This window comes from Varroa jacobsoni, unplaced genomic scaffold (genome assembly GCF_002532875.2).
Source record: "Varroa jacobsoni isolate VJ856 unplaced genomic scaffold, vjacob_1.0 scaffold_1168, whole genome shotgun sequence".
In the NCBI taxonomy this organism is placed as follows: Eukaryota; Metazoa; Arthropoda; class Arachnida; order Mesostigmata; family Varroidae; genus Varroa; species Varroa jacobsoni.
Window position 1 is genome coordinate 45,832 of NW_019214070.1, and position 21,358 is coordinate 67,189.

Here is a 21,358-nt window from a genome sequence, read left to right on the forward strand (position 1 = left end):
AGTCTAATAATACATCATTTGAGCGTAACGTCAGAAGCACCACAAAATTATGCGTTGACCAGCAACTAATACATCATACGATAATGTGAAGATCCCCAATCCACATTTGTAATTAATAAAAGATTACACGAAAGAAATGCATTTTCCTGAACAGGATCGTCCGTGGCCGAAGGTTGACCTAAATATACTTATGTGATATCGCGAATCGCATGACTACTATGTTTTGTAGTGCCCAACAAACCCTTTTGCATCCGTGTTCGTTACTGCTAAGTTTGGTGAGCATAACTTATTTTGAATCTCACGAATTTATGCGTAACGCCAGCCTCGAAACAAGTTGTCAGTTTTTCTCAAAAACATTGATAGCAAGGGAAAATCATTGAGGCAACAATTTACTACGGTAGGTAGTAATGCACAATTTAGCATTATAACGCTACGGTACTTGAAATGACCAAGTTTATCACCCATTGATTAGTTAGTTCTTTAAAAAAATCTTACAAAAGTTCACGTAAGTTGTGGAATGTTAGAGCTAGAGTTGGCATACTTGACGGATGATCATAAGAATAAGTGGCATTTATCCTGTTTATTATCATTAAGAGATTATCGCAAAGACATGAACCATTTCAGACTAATTTATATCCAGATTACGATAAAACCTGAATCATATTTATTGATTTGAATTATACGAAGTAAAACGAGTACAAGTATGAGCACACTGGCACATGTAACCACTACAAAAACTTGTATTACACTTTAAAAAGTTAAATGTTGGAGCTAGCTAACTGATTTACTAATCTGATTTAATTGGGCTTCCCGGAATGACATTTGCGGTATTTAGTTACATAGTATTTACAAATGAAGCTTGCGTCTGGCGTATTAACCACGAGCCTAGTTACTATGTGACAGCTACTTCTGTTTGTACGTGTTCAACGATCAGATATTACTGGCGTTATAAGGAACGAAAGATACACAACTGCCTCTTTTAACCTGTGTCAGACTATAATGATGCTGCTTCGCGTAAAACAAACGTTTCACTTCTCTTAAATAGAAACGGTGAAGTTCCGGCCAACAAATACACTAAAAGAATTTTATTATTAGAACTATATAGAACATGCTCTTCGTAGATTAATCTTGCCATGAACAAGACTTGCCAACACTACCAACGGTGATTACACCTAGGGCTGATGGGTACACCACTGCGTAGATTTTTTCCAATGATTTCAAAGAAATAGTTAAAGGAGTTATGTTCATGTAATTTGCAAAGGATCTGCAGATCATTTTTTCATAGATAAATACGTTGCTTCTCCAAATCTCCACCAAATCTCGATATTACGCATTTTTAAAAGCTGTCTTGAGGATTTTAAGAACTATTCATATCTTAATACTGAAATGACGACCATACCTACGAGCAATATTATTATTTACGAACAACTATGTAATTACAAATATTCAACTACTTAATATTCACCATAAGATACGAGTCCGAAAAATAGGGTTGCACAGTCGTGATGCTGAACACCAAACAACATAACTTTTCAACTTCATAATCGACATCAAAAATTATACCTAAACTTTGATATGCCGGTACACACTGCATTTGATCATCTGTACGATTAATAGCGTTATCCAGTATGGTATTAGTAAAGCATATTTGGATATAGGCAATACAATTTTGCTATCTCATGTTCATGATAACACTGGAGCGCTTTCCGGACCGCATGTACAAATTCTGCCTTGTTTATCTTCGTGTTAAATTCTTAAATAATCAATGTGTGTTTTATATTTCATATGGGAAGCTTCAAATAGAAGCATGCATGTTGATGATTCTTAACGAATGCCCAATTGTGGCCCACCTCCATTACTTATTCCTTTTGGTGAACCGAGCTAGATTTGAGCCTAATAGTTAGTATAGGTGTGCAGATATGTGATTTACGATGTTTTCTACGACAATGCAAATAGGAGACTTCTGAACAACTGAACGATAATAAGTCGAGCGCTGTCATTTTTTGCAGGTGGTGGTCGCATCACCTTCCCGAAAAGCAGAATATGATCCTTTACTCAAAAGGTCTTTTAAAGATAATAGCTCAGAGCTCGCCGGTTACACGGGCTAGCTTTTTAAGGACTGCAGGGTTGTCAAAGGTGACACTCAATTTTTGATCAGCATTGTCGGCTTTTTTAACACTCGTTCAGGAACGAAGCCGATGTCATTAATGTCGGTCTGTAGAAATTTAATGGATAGCGTCGAAGTGAATTCCCTCAAAAACTGTGTTCTAAAGTAACCTAGAGATATCGTCGTTTTTTCTATAATAGTAGTCACCAGTGAATCGTCGACTGCCGGAAAAGCCATTTTGGTATAAATTCTCAGCCATTAATTCACAAAACGAAAAAAAAAAGCTTTAGGATCCTTTATGTAAAGCTTTGGCTCTACAAAGCGATGTAACCAGGTTCCAGTACGCTGTAATTATCTCGAAAATCTTGCATAAAATATGTCTGCAGATAACCAGTGATCTCCTAGGAAAGTAGTCTGGTAAATCGTCGCACATGATCGTTTATGGTAATAGGCAGTTAATGGTGAAACATGCAAAAATCGTTCGTGTGTGCAGAAAACACACAGAAACAATTTGCGAAAAATTGACGAGTCATTATTAAGTATGGAGCCTGTTGCTAATTCGGAAAACAAGTTTAACTTTATGCTAGCTAGCGTCACATCCACACCAAGAGAGCTGCAAAAATCGCTTTAAGTCAGGGCTAAGCGAAAGATTGCACTTGCTACGGCCACGTGATTCGAGACGACTGACGAATACGTTCTCGAAACTAGACACACTAGTTTCTCATAGACTAGGTGGTTTCAAGTTGAAATATAGACAGCAAATGCCAATTTCAGACGTGCAATTAAAACGAAAAAAGGGAAGATATTATTAAATCATAGTCAATAACGCCTAGGTTCTTTCACTTTCGAACAGCGGCCATGCGGCGGATCATCTTCTTTTCTACGCGGAAGCACCCATTTCTGTATTTGAGCCAAATTTTTATCTATTTATTGATCTTATTTCTAAAAACAGTTATAGTTTAGCCTAGTCTTACCAACGTGTGCGGTACGCAATATCTAGTTTATTCATTAACAAGCTGCGCTAACAAACGACTGGGAACAGTACAATTGTTAAAATCAATATATATATATATATATATATATATATTATATATATATATATTTAGAGTACTATCGGAAATAAGAACATGAGTCTGTATCATTCTCGCGACCTCAGAGACATAATGATTTATGACCAGAATGTCGACAACTCCGAATAGCACGGGTTGACTTACGATAAATTCTGGCTGTCTTAATTTTTCAAAGCTTTTGTTACTTATAAAAACACTCTAAAAATGTAATTTACGATCGTTACATGTTGCTTGTTATTGTCAGGGTGTCTTAATGGGCAGAAATTTGAATACCCCAGCAATTCGTAATAACGACTGGTTCCGTCAGGTGCCCAACGGCAGGTGGCATGAAGCCAGAGTTACGTTGTGTGTCGATATCTCCCAGATCTAATATTTAGGCAGTTGTATTAAGAAAGATCTAGTCAGTGTCTACTGCAACCGTTGAATTCATAGTAATGAACACGTTTAAAAATACGCTTTTATTTTGGTTAGCTATTTTGCTACAGCATGAAGGTAGTGAGTTCCAATGTCCTACTTTCATGGGAGTTCAGCTAGAAACCATCAACATTCCTAAGTTCCGCCGGTCATCACTTTCGAAATTTTCTGTTTTTTTTTTTCTCTTTCAACAAGGATTTCTCTAATTAATGATGCGATTAACGCAAAATAACATCTCAAGAAAATCCTGCTTTCGTCGACTGCGCATACCTGGCATCTCGTGGCGGTGTCCTAGCAGCCTGAGCTGTCCTTTCTCCAAATGTTTTTGAAACAGATTCTTTGAAAGAGTCTTCAAGTAAATGGCGAATCATATCTAAAATATGCTATTGCTTTAAACTTTTATTTCAGCTCCTGTCGAATCGCAACTGTCAGAACTACGCGCTTATTGGTCCTATTCTATGAAAGCAGCAAACTCTTCGGCCACAGCAATTCACTTACTCTGGTAGTCCGATGTTCCTGGAACGTATTCGGCGCACCCATAGCAGCAAGCGCTAATACTTGTACTCAGTATTCTTGAGCTTTATTCTGCATTTGACACTGATTTTAGAGAAACCGTTATTTTTAGGCTGGTTCGCACGTGAGCTCCCCAAGACATCGTGGAGCTGTTTGCGGGTATCCTTCAGGTAAACGACGTTATTCTAGCCGATGAAGTTACAAAGCTCGACCACTTTTTTTAAGTTTAAGGCTTACCTTAAACTTGGTTTAAAGCGACAATCTAAATCCGCTACCATAATCATCAGTAGTTATCGACGACCTTGCAAGCTAGATTAAAAAGCAACAGGTGTTAATAGACCTCCTTTCGTACATTGACAATTTTGTCTGATTTTCTACGAGACGGCACTTTCAGCAAGCATTGGCTGTCTTCAAAATTTGCACCAACAGATTTGGATTCCAAATGAGTATGCTACGAAAAATCGAAGCCATGCAATTCCGCCGGAAAAAAATGGTTTGCTACCGCAACAGATTTCCTTCATTTTAGCTTTGAGGTTTTGCGACTTACCTGGGAATAAATTCGACCTCAAGCGGGCAGTCGTTTGGCGAACACACAACCAAAACGACACAGAGGTCTTCACAGACAGAAACTAAAAATGAGCGATGCAGATCCAGATTTCTACCGAATTTATGCGATGACTAATCCTGCTTAGGGGGAAAATTGAGGAACCAAGAGTTACGTCAACACGCGATTTCGGGATTTATTATGTTGTCTGTTGGATCCCCAATAACCGGAATAAACGGAAACGACTTGCCGCTACGACCGGCGCGAAAAACGCGACAGTTGTTTAAACCACTCTAAGCGCTATCTTGCTGCTGCTTTTCAGGCGTTAGCGTACTTGTCTGTTCGTGTTTCAGTAATAGAATTTATTCTTACATAAGTTGATGATTTAATCGAACGCCATTCGTAAAACAATGTCATAGAATATCATGCATGCGAAATTACATCCGTGGGATTTTACATAATGCCACTATACAATTTACCTTTTATATATAATATACTATCGTTGGACATAATAAACGGTGCTGATAGAAGTTATTATTCTAATCTTTATTTTTATTTTCTAGATATTCATTTTCCCAATAATGGTCAACTGGTAGAAAAAAGCTAACTTTCTAACTATTGCTAATTGTTGTTGTTTTCTTCTGGTATACCATTCGAACACGCTCGCCCTGCTTGAATTGTATGGTACTGTAGTGTGAGAGAACTCTTCAAAAATGGATGTTCCAAAAAGGGCATTTTTTAAATCTTCTACACTATGCATTTCGCCGAAGCCTAAAATCTGTCGAAAAAGCCTGCGAAGCATTTGCCTTGGGTACGGTAACGACGCTACCCCTAAAAAAACTGCTCAACAGTGCTTTGCTAAGCTTGAAAACAGTACTCAGAACCTAAAAGATGTTTTCAGCTTTGGACAATCGACCGAGTTTGGCGGTTACCATCTGAAATATTTGTGAACGACAACGGCCAAGAAACAATTCGGAATTGGCTATATGGCAGCACAACCATCATTAACCACCTTAGGTTCCTTGCGTTTAAATTAAAACTCCGAGGTTGGCTACCTCGTGAACTTCCTAAATTGAACAAGAAATTACGGCTAAACGCTGTCTCCATATATTGCGCACTGAATTCAACCAAATCTTCATTCAAAGAAGGTTATGCTTTGCATTTAATAGAAATGTGAGGGCCCAGTCCACTAGGAACTGCTCCTTACGAGCCAGACACTTTACTGGCACGTGTTTTTTAGCTCAGTTGCATCGAGTATGCCAGACTATTCTAGAGAACAGATATGACACGTCAAAACCACACGCATCAAACATCACCAAAAACCTCCTTCAAGGACATTGAAAAGGCATCTTCATTGTACTCTCTATGTTCTTCGGATCTTGTGCTGAAGAATTTTCACGTTTTCCGTTTACTGGGCAATCACACTCGTCGTCTTACCTTCGATTTAAATCGACAAGCCGAAATGTGATTGGAAAACTTATTCCAGGTGAAATCCTCAATTTTTTGGCAAAACGGCATACATTATTTGGTGGTAGGTGGAAGAAAGTCATGAACAACGACAAAAGTTTAATAACAGTTTACACTATTTCCACAGGAACAATAAAACAATGTGACCTTTATTATTCAGTGAAGAACGCGAAAACGTTCTTTCAAATCTAATATTAAAAACCGGCGATGAGGGATTAACCGCTTCTTCGTTAGACGACATCCACATATTCAACACTTGCACGCTTACCAACCTAATATATTCAAGTCACTCATATGTCATACGCTGTGACATTCAATATTATAATTAAAAATAATGGAATGAAAATAAACGCCTCGGCTAACACGTGTGGCCAATCGAGCGGTTAAATACCCATACATTAAAGCGTACGACTAAATTCAAAGGGTATATGGGGGGTTCCATGAAGTTTACCATCGAGTGTAAGAAGAAACCTATGTTTGCCTGTTAAATCATTACACGGCACAAGTCTAGTGTCTGTTATAGTGATCTTCACTCATGCTGGGCCAATCACATACGTCTACGTAAATCTCTAACCATATATATTAAATAGTAGAATTATGCAGGCCTTCCTCAATGTATTTTGAATGTTACGACCTTGATGTATAAACTACCATATAAAAAAAGTGATTTAATATGATTCAACTGAATTTTATCTAGCATTTAAAAACAAGCGGGCGTCATGCACATCTGAGTGGCAATGATGCTTATAGTTTGTCACCCTTCCATTCTAAAATAGAGTCTTTAAAGGAGAAATCCTTTTACCAACCCGCTCACCGAATTGTCTTTACATAATTTGGATGGCATTATGAGTCCTCAAGCGTTTTTATAACACTAGCATGCCAATAGTTGTATGATAAATAGCCAAATTATAACACCGATATAAAATTTCTAAAAATTAAAGATTTGTTATTAATAAACCTAGTCAAATATCATCCTGTATATGCAAACTCATTATTTAGATATAGACAACGTATCTTCATCGTTACCACAGCAAAATGTTACTCAACCTAAACAACCAGCTTATGACGTTTCTTCTTTCTCCAGAGAATTTGCACCATTCTGTTTAACCCGTTGGTCTTCAAGGGCTTCTTTCAACTCCCGTGTTCGAATTAGCAGCTGGTCTGCATCGAAATTCTGTGAAACAACGGGAAACGCAGCGTAGTATTCCAACGTGTGTTATTCCATAGAGTGGAGTTCATGCGCTCTTCTCGCGCCAAAATGTTTGCATTTCTTACATATATCTTTTTGAACTAATGAATATATGTTCGACACTAGATGAGATTGACTCAAATGTAGCATAATGCAGGATAAAATATTGCGCATGTTTCATTTAATAAGGCCTCTAAGGAGCGTATTACACATCATAGATACTAACGTGGATCTAAGCAAAAAGCACGAAATTGAATAGCATATCATTAGTAATAGAACCTACGGTTAATCAACTAAATAAACATACGCATAACCTACGAACACTTAAGAAAAACCACGTGCCTGATGTTGTGAACCTTGTCCATCTAGAGCTGAGTTTTCAAGAGCACTACCACCAAGAAATTCCACTGCTCCTGCACGAAGAAATATTATGCTGCGTCGGATCTCCAACGGACCTCTGTCAGAACATGAATCGAGACATGAAATAGTTATATACATATGTATATATTTGAATCTGGGAAAATTAAACTCAAAGCGAAAGGCGTAAAAAAGTAATAATTAAGGTTTATTGGGGCCAAATTATCAACGAGTATTTCCCTTTTCAAAACAACAGAATTTTAAATTAAACTAGTGGAACTACTGTAGACGTTTGACAAAATTTTGAGCCTTAAAAGTGAATTGATCTTCCGCATTGTATCATCGAAATCTTAGCATCATGTGTTAGAACCTATATGGACATTTGCGATAACATAGGCCATCGACTTTGAGCAAAACGAAAGATACATAATTGCCCGTACAGAGATTGTATCATAAGTAATCTTTAGTCGAATTTCGATGACGAAACAATATTGTGAGCGATGGCCACGAATTTGAGTATCTTCCTCGAAAAACCTACATTATATATATATATATATAAAACTGGTGTTTCTTAGAATACCTAAATCTGTATTAAAATGCTGCTTAAGCTAGGTGACCTGAGCAGGAGCTTTGATCCGCGCGGTATATCTTCTGCGAGACAATCAACTGGCTCAAATTCAATGGCACGGATTGTACATCGTCCGTCACTAAGTTTAAGTAATAGGCACCTGTAATATACGTATACAAAAGAGGGTTATACGCAAATAGATGTCTAAAACAGGAAAGAAGTTAATTTGTGTTGACATGCATAAGCCGATAGTTGTGAGACTATGAAAAATGGCACACAAAATTACGAACTAAGATAAAAATTATTTGTTCCATGTAGAATACTCGTGAAAATGATTTCTGCATACAGACGTTCTAAACACCCAAACGCATCTGAAACACTAAACTGCAAAACTGCAATCGACGTTTGCGATAAGTTTTGACCCTATGGTGAATTTTTTTACTGGAAGTTTTAAAGTGGTTTGGGAAGTCACTACGAACCTTCTCCCGCGACGTATTGTTTCCCGTTCCACGTTCCCAGTTTCATCAGCTGATACCTATGTCCAGCGTAGTAAATGCGACAAACTTACTCATGTAGGTCAGCATAATTTCTTTAAAGAAACCTAATGTTCATTATACATTTCGATTTCATATTTGCTTCCAAAGAACATATAGCTTAAGTCGAACAGATTTAATCGTTTTATGGATCTTCCGAAAATTTTTGAAAGGATTTTACTCGCCTCATTATTGATGTTGAGAGTTCCTTCGAGATGACACAGCTGAGAATAGGCCGATGCGCCTACGTCTAAAACAGAAACCACTTGAACTAGCAAACAATTTTGGATCACGCCTCGAGCTTTTATCGGCTGCAAATACAAACGTTTTGTAATACATTATAAATATCAAATTCACTTGAACTGAAAATAGGAAAAGATAAGATACCTAAAGTCTTTTATTGTGTACGGAAAGCAGATCGGAGACGCCGAATGGGTTATCTCTCTTTGTTAAACTGACACCCCATCGCTTAACTACAGGTACACCGCTGTGCCAGACGTCATAATGCTGTCAGTAGAATTTGAATAACCTGATCAATATCGTTAAACTCCCCTGTAAACGGTCCCAGGACATATGTAGTAGTCTCTGGCCGAGAGTAGTGCGATCAGCCGAATATCGTTAGAGCCACTAAGGGGGGTTCGTGTGAAAAACAAATGTTACTAGACTTTGTTGCTTTTACTCAATTTAATCTGGCGAAACTCTACTACTACACTAAGAAGATCGTTTTAAATCAACATAGGTGGTTTTTGACGACATAAAAGTCAAAGTTACAAAGAAGTAGAAGGCAAAGATAACAGCTTTGAAAAATTTGCACGCTAAATATCAAATTATTGTGGACAAAACTCGGCGTTTTTTACTTACGAAGATGTTATTTGGTAGTGAGAACAGTCCGACACGTGAAAGATCCGTGTTTAACAACTGCAATCGTATAAAAAAAATAAGTAATTGGGAAAACATAAAATTAAAAAAAAATAAACTTAAATCAAGATTAACAGCTGCGTAGATAGTTGTCATGCAGTTTAATAGGTCTGTTAGAAAATCCCCAGATAGGTCTAACAAGACCCATACAGGTTAGGCTCCTAATGGGCCAACTTCTGATTTGACAAGAGGTACATACGAGCACTTGCTTTCATAAAAACGATCGCTAGAAATGCATAAAGAAATAACAAAAACGAAGCTAGCATCTTTATTGGATACTTCCATCAGTCTAACTTCGTTGTCTAGTTCAAATGCCTTTATTTAGCTGAGCCGTTCTAGAAACAGAGTTCACTTCTGTTGCATTATGACAAAGCTAAATGATGATCATGATGCATAAATACATGTAGTAAGCTACAGCTAACTGTATCATGTATTCACATCACTCTTTCATACCCATACGTCCGGTAGGTCTAGGTGTCCATTTCACACAATAAGCTAAATGCTGATACACTATGCCTAGACTTGCCTAGGTATTATGTTTGGGCCCTACTACCGCGAAAACTCTTTTCGATCTACAGCTAGCTAAACAAAAGCCAAACGGAAATTCATGATTGTATATTGTTGAAATTAAAAATCATAATCGGTTAATAGTACTTTTAATAATATTAGAACAAAATAAAGACACTGCAGCACAATTAAAAAATTAAGACTCTACTAAATAGACGGATTGCACTGTATCAATATGCATTAAGTAGGCCACATCTATGTTTGAAAATAGCAAACGACACCTAATTTAATTTTTATGAACCTTTGTATCGATGAGAAAGTTACTGATTTACACAGAGAGCTACTTACCGTTTGATAGCACTCATCACCTGTGCTAAGCGGATGTTGAGCAACAAATCCTTTTAACCATTCTCGAGGAACTGAGCAGTACCGAGCGCGCAACTGAGAAGATAGCTCATCTTCTAGGGCAGACCCATGTGAAGCCATTTACAATTTTATGTATGAGAATCTACAGGAATTTATACCTCAGACAGGATGCACTCAAAATACACCTGCGGCCCGAAGCCAAAATGATTATCCAAATCAAAAAGCAATGGCTGAAATAACTAGTAAGTGACAAGAATTCTCTAGTTAGTGTTTTTCAAGATAAACATAAGCAAACTATCAGTTACAACTCAGCAGAAGGGTAACCATAATCGATCGATTATTGAAAAATTGACAATGTCATATGTAAACAGTGCACTAGTTCTATACAACGCAGGGCCTCTTCACTAGTTTATTCACAGTCTATCACCACATACTTGTTTCGCGGACTATGGTGTCTGTGAAGTATCCGTTTATGCACATCCCTATATACATTGCTATTACTGTTATCCGCGAAGTCTAACGAAACACTGCTATTTTATTTTAATAATCAACAATTGCCCATAGAGGCTGTTCTTTGAAGTAAGAAATTGTAGAAAGGTACAATATTGGGAGAGCCCATGTATGGCGGATACCAATTTTATTTCACAATCATGAGAGGGCGCTGGATCATTCTAAACAGCTGATCTTGATACAGATCACGCGGAGCTCGATGATGCATGAACGATGGTGCGACTCCAACTGTGTTCTTTCCTCCAAACGCGAAACTCAACTTATCTATTTAAAAAAGAATTAAAAGACTATCGCATCAGTATTTCAACAGGAAAATGCAAGCCTTTAAAACAGTAGCATGGGATAAATTGGTAATCATACGTAGCTACCAATTCACGTAGCTACCAATTAATTTGCTTCTGGAAATTAAGGTAGGACGGCTCTAATTTCACTTTCTAACACGTATCTTATTCACTGTGTCTACAAAGATACGGTTATTCCAGTTCCAAAAGATAATTTCAATATTGTTAATGTTAATTCCAAAACGTCAAAACGCTTGCATTGAGTATACTTTTTTTTTAAGGTAATTGGTCCGAATCAATGTAGGAATGTTGTCATAAGTATTTGTGGAATTCTAGTTCTCATAATTTTAAACCAGGTATCAAAACTGACATCGATTACATGACAGAGTGAACCTTTACAATGGTTTGTGCTTAAGTGTCTGCCCTCGCGTGCCACTTTCGAAACAATCGCATCACAGGGCCTCGTGTAACTCCTGCGGCCGTTCAAGTTTTGGTGGTTCCGGCGTAGATTCGCGCAAAATTTAAACCTAACCGGTGACTGATGATTCAGTCTCCTCGCAATGACCTTTCACCCATTGCCTTGACCAATCACCATGCGCCAACTGTGTTTACGTTTAGCAGACAACACCTGTGTCCTGGACCTGTCATTGTTTGCTATCGTGTCCAATGTCTATCCAATAGATCTTAGAGAGACTGGGTTGTATTGGTGCAAAGAGATTGTCTGACATTTGTGAGTGTTGTTTTTTTTATCGCTAGTTAAATATATTTCGTGTTATCGTGCTCAATAGAAGACACTTACACTCAACCCTATTGTGTGATTCTTCTTACGGCTATTTGTCAACGAATTCTTTCACAACGGTACGAAAACACAGAACAAATAGCAGAGATACAGAAATTCACTAGCAAGGATTCTGTTAGAAAGGCTTCAAGCTTACTTTGTTTGTGAACTTCCTTCGATTTAATGAGGGGCGTAGCAAAGCCCATCTATAAGCGTTTAATTTCTCAAAGAATCCTCGGCATGCTCAGGCATAGGCAGTCGACTTGCCCGACTGCCCGTTCTGTGAGCAAAGCATGCAAGAATTTTTGCTGTCTAGATTACAATAGGATTACGTGTAATTATTTGGTGGTACGATAACCTATCTATAGAATAGTATATAGCGATAAGTATTACTATATCGATGTTAAAGCTATTGTTTTTGTCGTCGTCCTCAGGCGGGAAATATTTGTTAGTGCCAGACCATATTGGGTCAAAGCGATAAGGGTCAATCTGAAGCTATGGCTTCTAAAGATTAATGATAAAATAAGTGAGATTCGGCAATAGCTTGTGGGTCACACGTGATACGGGTATCGATCAGTTGGTCGGCTGGTTGGCCTGCAATCGAACCTGGTTGGCTTGCAGAGATCCATCGTAACTTTCGCGAAGGTATCTTGATTAACGTCCATGTATCAGTGTTCCAGCGTTGCACAAGTACACTTAATTTTGCATCGATTTTTTGTCGAATTACGCATTTTCGCTGCCCATTCTACAACGTACCAAAAGTTCTCAGTATATTAAAAGCTTTTTTGCGCTTCGAATGGAAGCTTAGAATTATTATGGTCGGTTGTCTACCGATTTCCATTTATACTTGAACGTGTGTTACTCTGTTAGGTTAACCGCATTTCATTGTAGAAATCTCTAGTTGCTGTTTCCATGGGCATACGATGTAGAGGTTGGGCATATTGTACCACCTGGTGGCTGTGACCTTCCATGTTGGAACTGCAGACGAACTCGAACAATGATTTAATTGTGCGTTTCTTCATATGGAATTAATTTGCTCGCGAGTCTTTAGATACTGAATTTCATTGTCGACATCCTTGCCTCGGTAAAACTAAGTTCTGTGTGTTACAGCATTGTAATAGCATGGTTGCTGACTAGGCAACAGGTTCTCAAAAGCCGTCAGTTGTTCGGTGACAGTAGAGTTGTTCCTCAAGTGAATCAGTTGTGGTAAGCCACAAAACAAAGCAAGGCAAACGTTTACTTTATTGAAAGGTGCGCACACATTTCAGCGTCGCATGATCATCAATGGCTGAACAACGCATGACACTATTATCAATAGAATCATTCTTTCGTTTCGGTTCTGTTCAGAGGTTGTCGTAATAACAATTTAGAATCGACTGATATATGTAGGAAATAGGACGTCTAATGAAACGAAGTTATAACCAATGCTATCTCTAAAATATATTTACTCATCGATTTTTTTTATTCAAGTACTGCTAATAAAAATTCTATCTCTTACGAACACCAGCTTGTTCCTCGAAGCGCACATGAAAACAACTTGAAGCATCAAAGTATATGAAATTAAAGTAACGAATATGTTGGATGTATGTTAAGCTTTATCGCCTATGCCTTTCAAAATTATAAAAATAAAATTATAAAACCTTACAAAAATATGTATAAAAATAGTGTCGCAACATCCGTTATTAGCTAATTAAATGGCCTTCTTACTGTGCACGCAACTTTTAGTTAGGTCCACATAAAACATAATTCCGTCAAGGTGCCTTTACACAATTCGTGTATTTAGAGAAAGCTGTTTGAATGGCAGAGCTCGTAATTTTTTTACAGAAATTAACTAATAGATGATATTATTAAATAATAAACAATATATCTTTGAGCACAGACGGAACTTATTATTAGCCAATTTCATGGGTAACAATCCTTTTACTGAATCATTTGGTCCTGACATTTTGTAAGATTAATCTTATCCAGCCGTAATTCAAAAAGTAAGTGAAAAAAAATAATGACCATATGTATATTTTACTTTATATAAGTAAAATATACGTATGCTCGTCTAAAGGGGTAGTTTAGTGTTCTGATATGCCATTCAGCGCGTCATTACTTGATTAACAGCAAGATGGAATCAATTATGTGAAGTGACCAACGTTTAGATGATCTATCTGCCGTGAAGGCAGAACCGCACGTAAACAAAGCCTCTATTTCCTAACTGCCTTTGTGTTTCAGTAATGTCTGCTGAATCGTATTTGTGCAGGCTAAAATTTTGTTTTTTGGTTAATCCTTGAGGCTCATGGTTGCTCCCAGCTAGCATTTCAGGTGATAACCCATATCTACCTTCCTCTTTTAGTTTGTTTAACAGCCAAGCGAAAACAAAGATATTGCCATTGAGGGATTTTAATGCTAACAAAGAAGAATACGAGTTTTTTGCTACGTAGATATTTCACCGTAAGCTCGGTATTGCCGCAGGCAACTGGCTCTCAACAAATGTATACTGATTCCTACAATCCGTTGTCTATCAATAAAAAGCATACACAAAAGCCATTCAAATGTTGAACAAAAATAGTATTGGATACATCTTTAAGCATCTTCTTTTAGATTACCTATCCTGGAATACTGTAATGCCATTTGAAGATATAATGGATGAGCAGTTTGTAAAATTAAGTGCTTTTGCTAGCTATATAATCTTTTTAGAACAAGATTTAGGTTGGCATTTATCTGATGGAATGAAAAAAGTGCTCTTTAGAGAAACCTGTTAACGATTGCGGCTAACAAAAGCTTCAGTGCAGGCTCCCCTACGGCCCATATAATGTGATGCTGCCTAGCGTTCGCATCCGCACTAACAGTGGCCTTACAGAAATGTACCAGGTGCGCCCAATGTCGTTCTCGATTTCGATCGACGGGTGTTACCAGGGTGTTGCGCTCCTGCGGTGGTAAGACGTCGGTGCGCTGAAGCCCAAAGTAGGCTGCGTCATACGGATACGCGTTACGAACTGGGTAGAAGAGAGCCTATCAAAGACAGGTAATAATAATTTACTGCAGTTACACACCTCAGAGAAGAGGAAGCGACATGTAAGATATGGGGTCTAGCTTGCGGCATAATTAGCCGTCAGGTAATGACTGTCGATTATGGAAAGCTTATGACAGGAAAGTGAACTCGAGGGAACGGCCGCGTAGTGGATAGGGGGCATTAATAAAGCGACAAGTTGTTGGGCAGCCACAAGATAGTTATTCACTTCTGTGTTTATAAACTAATTCGGAAAGCTTCGAGGATTCCTCCAGCTGGTAGTCAACGAAGTCGATCGGATTTTCTACAACATCAAGGGTAATTTACAATTATTTCTTTTTCTTACCTTTTACGTCTCTGCTATGCACGAAATACAACCATGAACAAAATTTGCTTACGGCTAAATAAACAGCAACTGCAAATATGCAGCCACGCATTCCTATTCTACTTGCGAATTCAAACCATTTAATGTCATCTAACCTGGAACATACATGGAGAGGTGCTTATTTTTGATAAAACATAACTGGGCCTTGTGATCGCTCTCAATATTTGCGCAAGCATGAGCAGATTTTAAAAAATGGCCATTATTGTTCAGTTATCTTATTCAAATTGCAAGCTCCGCAATGAAAAAGCTACACTGGTTCTCCGCAGAATGTTATTCCTTTAATCAATATCGCTTAGAGCCTCATGTACACATGTTTTAGATTTTACATCTAGTACCCTTGTATCCCTTCAAAATACCATTCCTGGTCCGAAACAGTGTTCGACAATTTCGACTTTCAACCACTTCACATATTTCGAATGTTAATTAATTATTAATTAAGCAGGCGATCGCGGTACCACGGCACTGTTGCGAGAATAGAGCGTAATCTTTCGAAATTTGAAATAGGTGACACATGTCGTTAGACATTATTGCGAGAGAGATATTATATTATTATTATTGCGTGAAGCAGCTTTTAAAAAAGGGTTGGCCTTGCCCCGATTTCTATAAGGCGCCGATAATGCCGTAGGCTGTATCTGTGTGTTTACCTTCTATTCTTAGGGATTCGTAAGCTATGACATTTACACTTCACTTGTTGTTTTAATAATTATAGTCAGATATTTTCTTAAGGAATACACGTTTACTCTTTGAAATAATAGTCGCAGGCGACACGATAATCGTGAAAATTGTCGATCGCAGTTACCGTGACATGGCGAGAAACTTGTCTTGATACGACCGTATCCGTTTATTTCCATTTTATAACGACAGTATATTTGTGAGCCTTACGTTAATGAACCTAATGTGGGGCGGAAGGAGTTCGCAAGCGAAAGCGGCAAACCTGGCGTACGTAATGACACCTTAGCTTATTCAGCACACCATGGCGTTGGCCAATAGTTTGATGATGTTGGTTTATTGGTATGCTTGCGTGAACTAAATGGCGTTCTCTACCATTAACTACTACGGCTATCATGATCTTTGAGAGAGCCAAGCAAAAACAAACAAGAGGCCAAATAAGCTGCTAACGATAAACATATTTGAGTTGCTTTCTGTAGCGTCGAAGCGGACAAAGACAAGCCTTATCTCAAGGAATGTCAAACATTGCCGAACGAGGCTAGTGCGTATGTTATCAAAAGGGAATTTTCTTCAGTATGGGTGGTTGATACGATAATGCCTTACGATGTTCGACCAACTTTCGTACCATGTGACGATATCTCATTCCTACACTGTTTTTGCCCTTAATATTACAACCAGTGACATCGACTCGACTACTGAATGATTTATGGTCGCTGTAAGCGAAATGTAGGATGTACTGGTTATTTACTGTGCCGCACTAGATGGCGAGGGTCATATGAGCCGAGAGAAGCCAACGAAGTAATATTCCAATAATATTACCTACCATACTATATGTCGAGCACTATCTATAGTTTGAATACGTGGACCGCATTGAAACGGTTATCGAGAGCATGTTGTTTTGATGAATGCTTTATGCAATACGTTTTCTATCGTCGCATCTAACAATAACAGGTAGTATGCATATAAATATACCCAAGTCTGTTGACCACAACAATTGTAGAGAGGTGTATTTACAAATGATATTCCTTTTGCTGGAGCTGTAAAGACATGATATTTTTCAAAATATTCTCATTAGTACCTCGCATTTTTCCTGTGGTATTGACAATGAACTTCCTGGAATTTAATAGTGTCCTATATCACTTGTTATAAGGGCTTGCTGCTTACTGTTAATGGTTAGCGTAATACGGAAAGATAATCTCAGTTAGTTGATGATTAATCCCTGCATTAAAATAAAGCAAGTGTGAGAAATATAATTAATAATGCCTTCAATTTGCATTTCAGCTAATATTTATTTTCGGTCGTTTATTGAAAAAAGAAGTGGCAATTCTAGGATTGGCGCTGTTTAAGCGGTTTAACGACAATCATGCCGGACCCCCCATCTTCTTTGGCGACCACCTCGGAATCCTCAGCAGGCGATGATTACTTGGTCGTTGTGGTTCGCGCACCTAATCAGGAAACGCAGGTAACTGTAAACGTAATGTTCTCTAATATATGATCTAATTATGGAATTAGACACGTCTAGGGTCACTTTCACCTACAGCAAATTAACTGTCACATCACGTTGATTTAAAAAAAAAATTAATGCTAGCAATGCAACTAGCTACTTAAGATCTCTTATCTGGTAGCTCACTGTTACTTAACCGTAGATTCTGCTCAGAGATTGTTACGCTTATGATTTTAGGTGTTGTGCATTGTAGTGTATAACTCTGTAGCAAAGTCTTAAAATTAACGAGAAGCATAGCGTGAACATAGAGTGGACAATTGGTCTTGCCTTTCTGTCCACCATTTCCAAATGATCATCTTTATTTGCGTTTCAGGATTTCCGAGTAGAGTGCCCTCAAACATGGAGCGTCCTTCGTCTTAAATTACATCTTCAGCAAAGCTATCAAGGCAACCCGGTATAGATCTTTTTATCAGATCACGTGATGGAGTATAAATTGGTTTCCGCCAATGGGGTAACATTTTTTGTTTAGATCAAGGAAATTCCAAATGTTCCTAGATTCTTGCCTTTTCCGTCAACAATTTTTGTACCCCATCGAGTAAATTGACCCTTTGCGATACAGAGCTGCAATGCCGAATATTTAGTTAAATGAAATGATAGAATTTGCTTGGCACAGGATGATACTAGTTTCATGACACTGAGATTTTCAGTTCCTAGTGGGCCGATGACGTTTTTACTGACTTATTTTTCCATTGAACTGAAACATTTTTGCATTTAGCGGTATTTTAGTTTACTTGATTTGTCTAAGCCGTCTAAATTTTTCCTTGGCTCGCTGTATTTAAATATTTTGTGCACATAAGGGCTGATATTTTCCAAGCTGGCACATATCAGGCTTATTTTTTTTGTTTTTGATATTTAGATATTTTATATACATTATTTGTTCTTCTTCTAGGTGCCGGCAGATCAGAAGTTAATTTATTCGGGACAACTACTTGAAGACAACTTGCTTCTTCGTGAGGTTAGTAGTTGAAGCGCATGAACAGTCAGTGCGTAGTTACTAGACAGGTATTGGGGATACTTTTGTTTTGTTTTCTGACGTTTTACAAACACAGTTTCGACGAGCGTTCATTAAGATACTAGCCTATCTAGCTTTTTCAAGTAACCAACCGCGGTTTACTCCACATTAAAATCAATATATTAAGCCCGACCTAAGTATAATTTTATGATCGACGAGAACATGTAAAATTGATTTCCAGGCTGCCAGTCCGGTAGCACTTCAATGACCATTAAATAACAAAAAATTAGATGGGCACCCTAAACACTAATCAACTTCTTGTATCTACATTGGGCATTTTCTGCGCTTACAAGTAAGCCGATGAATCGGTACCATGCGAGTAATACTGGTGGTGTGATTATTACAAGGTAGATATATTTATTTCCCTAGCTTAGTCGGGAACGTTCACTATGACTGTGATTTTTTCCTACCAAATTTGTTTCATAGAATATTCACGTCAGTATGAAATGTTACGGCTCTAAAGGTCCAGCTAACAAGTTTAAATCCAGCCAACAAACTCCAATTAGCAATCGTTGTTATCCACATTCATAAAATGAATAATATCAATTGTTTACGTTAATCATGTTTTAATTTTAGATCCTTCGACAAGATGGGTCTTGCTCACAACACACCGTTCATTTAGTTTGTCGACCCCCGCAAGGCACGTCATTGAATGACAACACATCAGGGAGCCGATCTCGTTCATCGGTTCCCGGACAACATGTTTCTAACGAGTCAATTCAAGAGCAAGTACTTGCCACAACCGGTGTTGCCGCTGAAGGTGTTAATGGTCAGTGTAAAATACTTGTGGCGCATTACGCCACGCTTAAGCTTAAACGGAAGATAGAACTTTTATTGTTGTTGTCGTGTTTCCAACTTATGCAAATGGGCTATGTTTAACGGGACAATATATCTCGTTGTGGTCTTATGATTTACCCGTAATATCACAAAATTTGTGTAACTGTGGTGCATTATGTTTGTCTGATACGTCTGCGTACAGAACTTCGGTATCGAGGGCCAATGATCCAATATGAGATGGAGTCTCTCCGACCGGACGTCTATTCGGCCCACGTGCTTGCTCTGCAGAACCTGTATGCTCAATACTATCAACAACTGTAAGTATTGTTAGCCTCTAGAGGTCAATCAGATCTATTTTTTCTTTGCCTAACCACTACACGAGTAAAGCATCTATTTGTCTATTCGAACCCAACAAAATATTGGATCTCTTCGTAAAGACTCACACACATCGTTCGTGTTAAATCACATCTGTGTAATGCACGCACGCGCAAACAATTTATTATTATTATCATTGTGGTGGATTCAATGTGCTTTATATTGAATGAAAAAATTCTGTAGTTAATTTCTTTTTCTATTATAAATAACGACGACATTTCAGAGTTGCTCATCAACAAGCCATTATTTTGGGATCTAGTCCCGCCCCCTCGATTCGCTATAGTTTCAATCCGCACGCGTTTCAGTTAGGCCAGCAACAACAACATTTATTGGCCCAGATAGCTGCCGCCGCATCGGGTGCCAGTCAGGTGACCTTAAACAATAACGTCAACAACGTTACTGGTATACAACAACAGCTCAACAACAACAATAACCAGAACAATAACAACAATAACAATAATAATGGTAATAATGTGAATAATCAACGAGCCAATGATGAGGTAAGAATGTTATCTTAAAAGAACTCTAATATAACGCTTCTTTTCTTTTATACACATTGCTATTTTTCATCATTAAAATACACCACACACATAGTTTTCGACGAAATCATTTTGCAAAACAGATTCTTTCTTCAATTAAAGCTCGCTTTTTTTAGAACTCCAATATTTTGCATATTGCTTTAATTAATGAAATTGCTTGCTGGTATAGTAGGCCTGGCAACCTAAAACGTCGTTAAACGTATAAGGCGCTAATAACAGAAAATTGATAGCTGATATTTTTTTATAACAAACCCTAAATTGTTCAATACTTTATTACATTCTGATATTCAATAGCATTATCACTGCATTGTATAGACTGTATTGGTTGGATTTCTCAGTTCAAGGCGAGACTTTACACTCTGAACATCGTTATAATAATAACAAAAGACTCTTATGCTTGTTTTTTTACAGGATGCTAATGTATGGGGAGCGGGAAACGCAAATCGTGATTGGCTTGATGTTATGTATGTAGCCATCCGAGCCGCTGTGTTCGCTACCTTCGTTTACTTTTATTCGTCGTTGGAACGTTTTGTCCTTGTCACAGGGTTAGGTATGTTGCTCTACCTTTACCAACAAGGTCTACTTGCACTACCTAACATCCAACCGCAGGCTCCACAGCCACAGGCAGCGGCACCGCAACAACCGGTTGTGGTCGCCCCAGCTCAGGCTCAACAACAACAAGCAGCAGCAAATCCACCACAGCAGCCAGCGGCCGATGTGCAAGCAGCACCGCTTGTTGCTGATCGAGACGGCGCGCATGTGGAGAACAATAATCCTGCTGCAGCTCAACAGCAAAGAGAAGGTGCAAAAAATATTAAGAGAAACACTTATAGACAATATTCATTTTTTTTTCTATTTTTATCCAAGTAGACATTCTGAATCATGGATATTCATATGTTTTCACTGATTTTCTTTACGAAACTAGTTTCCTGGGCACTCGTATATTTGAATTTTGGAAAGTGGTTTTTAAAGGCACA

General features: G+C 38.0%; 2 protein-coding genes across 9 annotated transcripts in view; one reads left to right on the forward strand and one right to left on the reverse strand.

The window, feature by feature from the left end:
- Positions 1 to 7,035: 7,035 nt before the first annotated feature.
- LOC111267310 (recQ-mediated genome instability protein 1) lies at positions 7,036 to 11,869 on the reverse strand. 4 transcript variants are annotated; one of them, XM_022845477.2, is made up of 9 exons: positions 11,744 to 11,869; positions 10,988 to 11,327; positions 10,536 to 10,645; positions 9,624 to 9,680; positions 8,948 to 9,073; positions 8,709 to 8,764; positions 8,279 to 8,389; positions 7,647 to 7,761; positions 7,036 to 7,289 (listed from the first exon to the last, which is right to left on the reverse strand). In XM_022845477.2, exons 2-9 carry the CDS (start codon positions 11,043 to 11,045, stop codon positions 7,176 to 7,178), a joined length of 747 nt encoding a protein of 248 aa, XP_022701212.1. In that variant the 5' UTR covers positions 11,046 to 11,327; positions 11,744 to 11,869; the 3' UTR covers positions 7,036 to 7,175. The 4 variants fall into 4 exon arrangements, with proteins under 4 accessions (XP_022701212.1, XP_022701210.1, XP_022701213.1 ...); XM_022845475.2 differs by having other exon boundaries at positions 10,536 to 10,648; XM_022845478.2 differs by having other exon boundaries at positions 10,536 to 10,738.
- Positions 11,870 to 11,983: 114 nt separating this feature from the next.
- The window catches only part of Herp (Homocysteine-induced endoplasmic reticulum protein), a 12,604-nt gene continuing 3,229 nt past the window's right edge, over positions 11,984 to 21,358 (forward strand). Inside the window, exons 1-8 of one of the 5 annotated variants that reach the window (XM_022845468.2) lie at positions 11,984 to 12,202; positions 17,456 to 17,636; positions 17,992 to 18,072; positions 18,568 to 18,633; positions 19,267 to 19,459; positions 19,670 to 19,784; positions 20,066 to 20,342; positions 20,793 to 21,183. In XM_022845468.2, the coding sequence (XP_022701203.1) occupies positions 17,538 to 17,636; positions 17,992 to 18,072; positions 18,568 to 18,633; positions 19,267 to 19,459; positions 19,670 to 19,784; positions 20,066 to 20,342; positions 20,793 to 21,183 (1,222 nt within the window). In that variant the 5' untranslated portion in view covers positions 11,984 to 12,202; positions 17,456 to 17,537. Of the gene's footprint in view, positions 12,203 to 12,749; positions 12,768 to 15,158; positions 15,439 to 17,002; positions 17,126 to 17,455; positions 17,637 to 17,991; positions 18,073 to 18,567; positions 18,634 to 19,266; positions 19,460 to 19,669; positions 19,785 to 20,065; positions 20,343 to 20,792; positions 21,184 to 21,358 lie in introns of those variants that run through there. The other 4 variants (XM_022845473.2, XM_086971252.1, XM_022845470.2 and 1 more) reach the window with 4 other exon arrangements.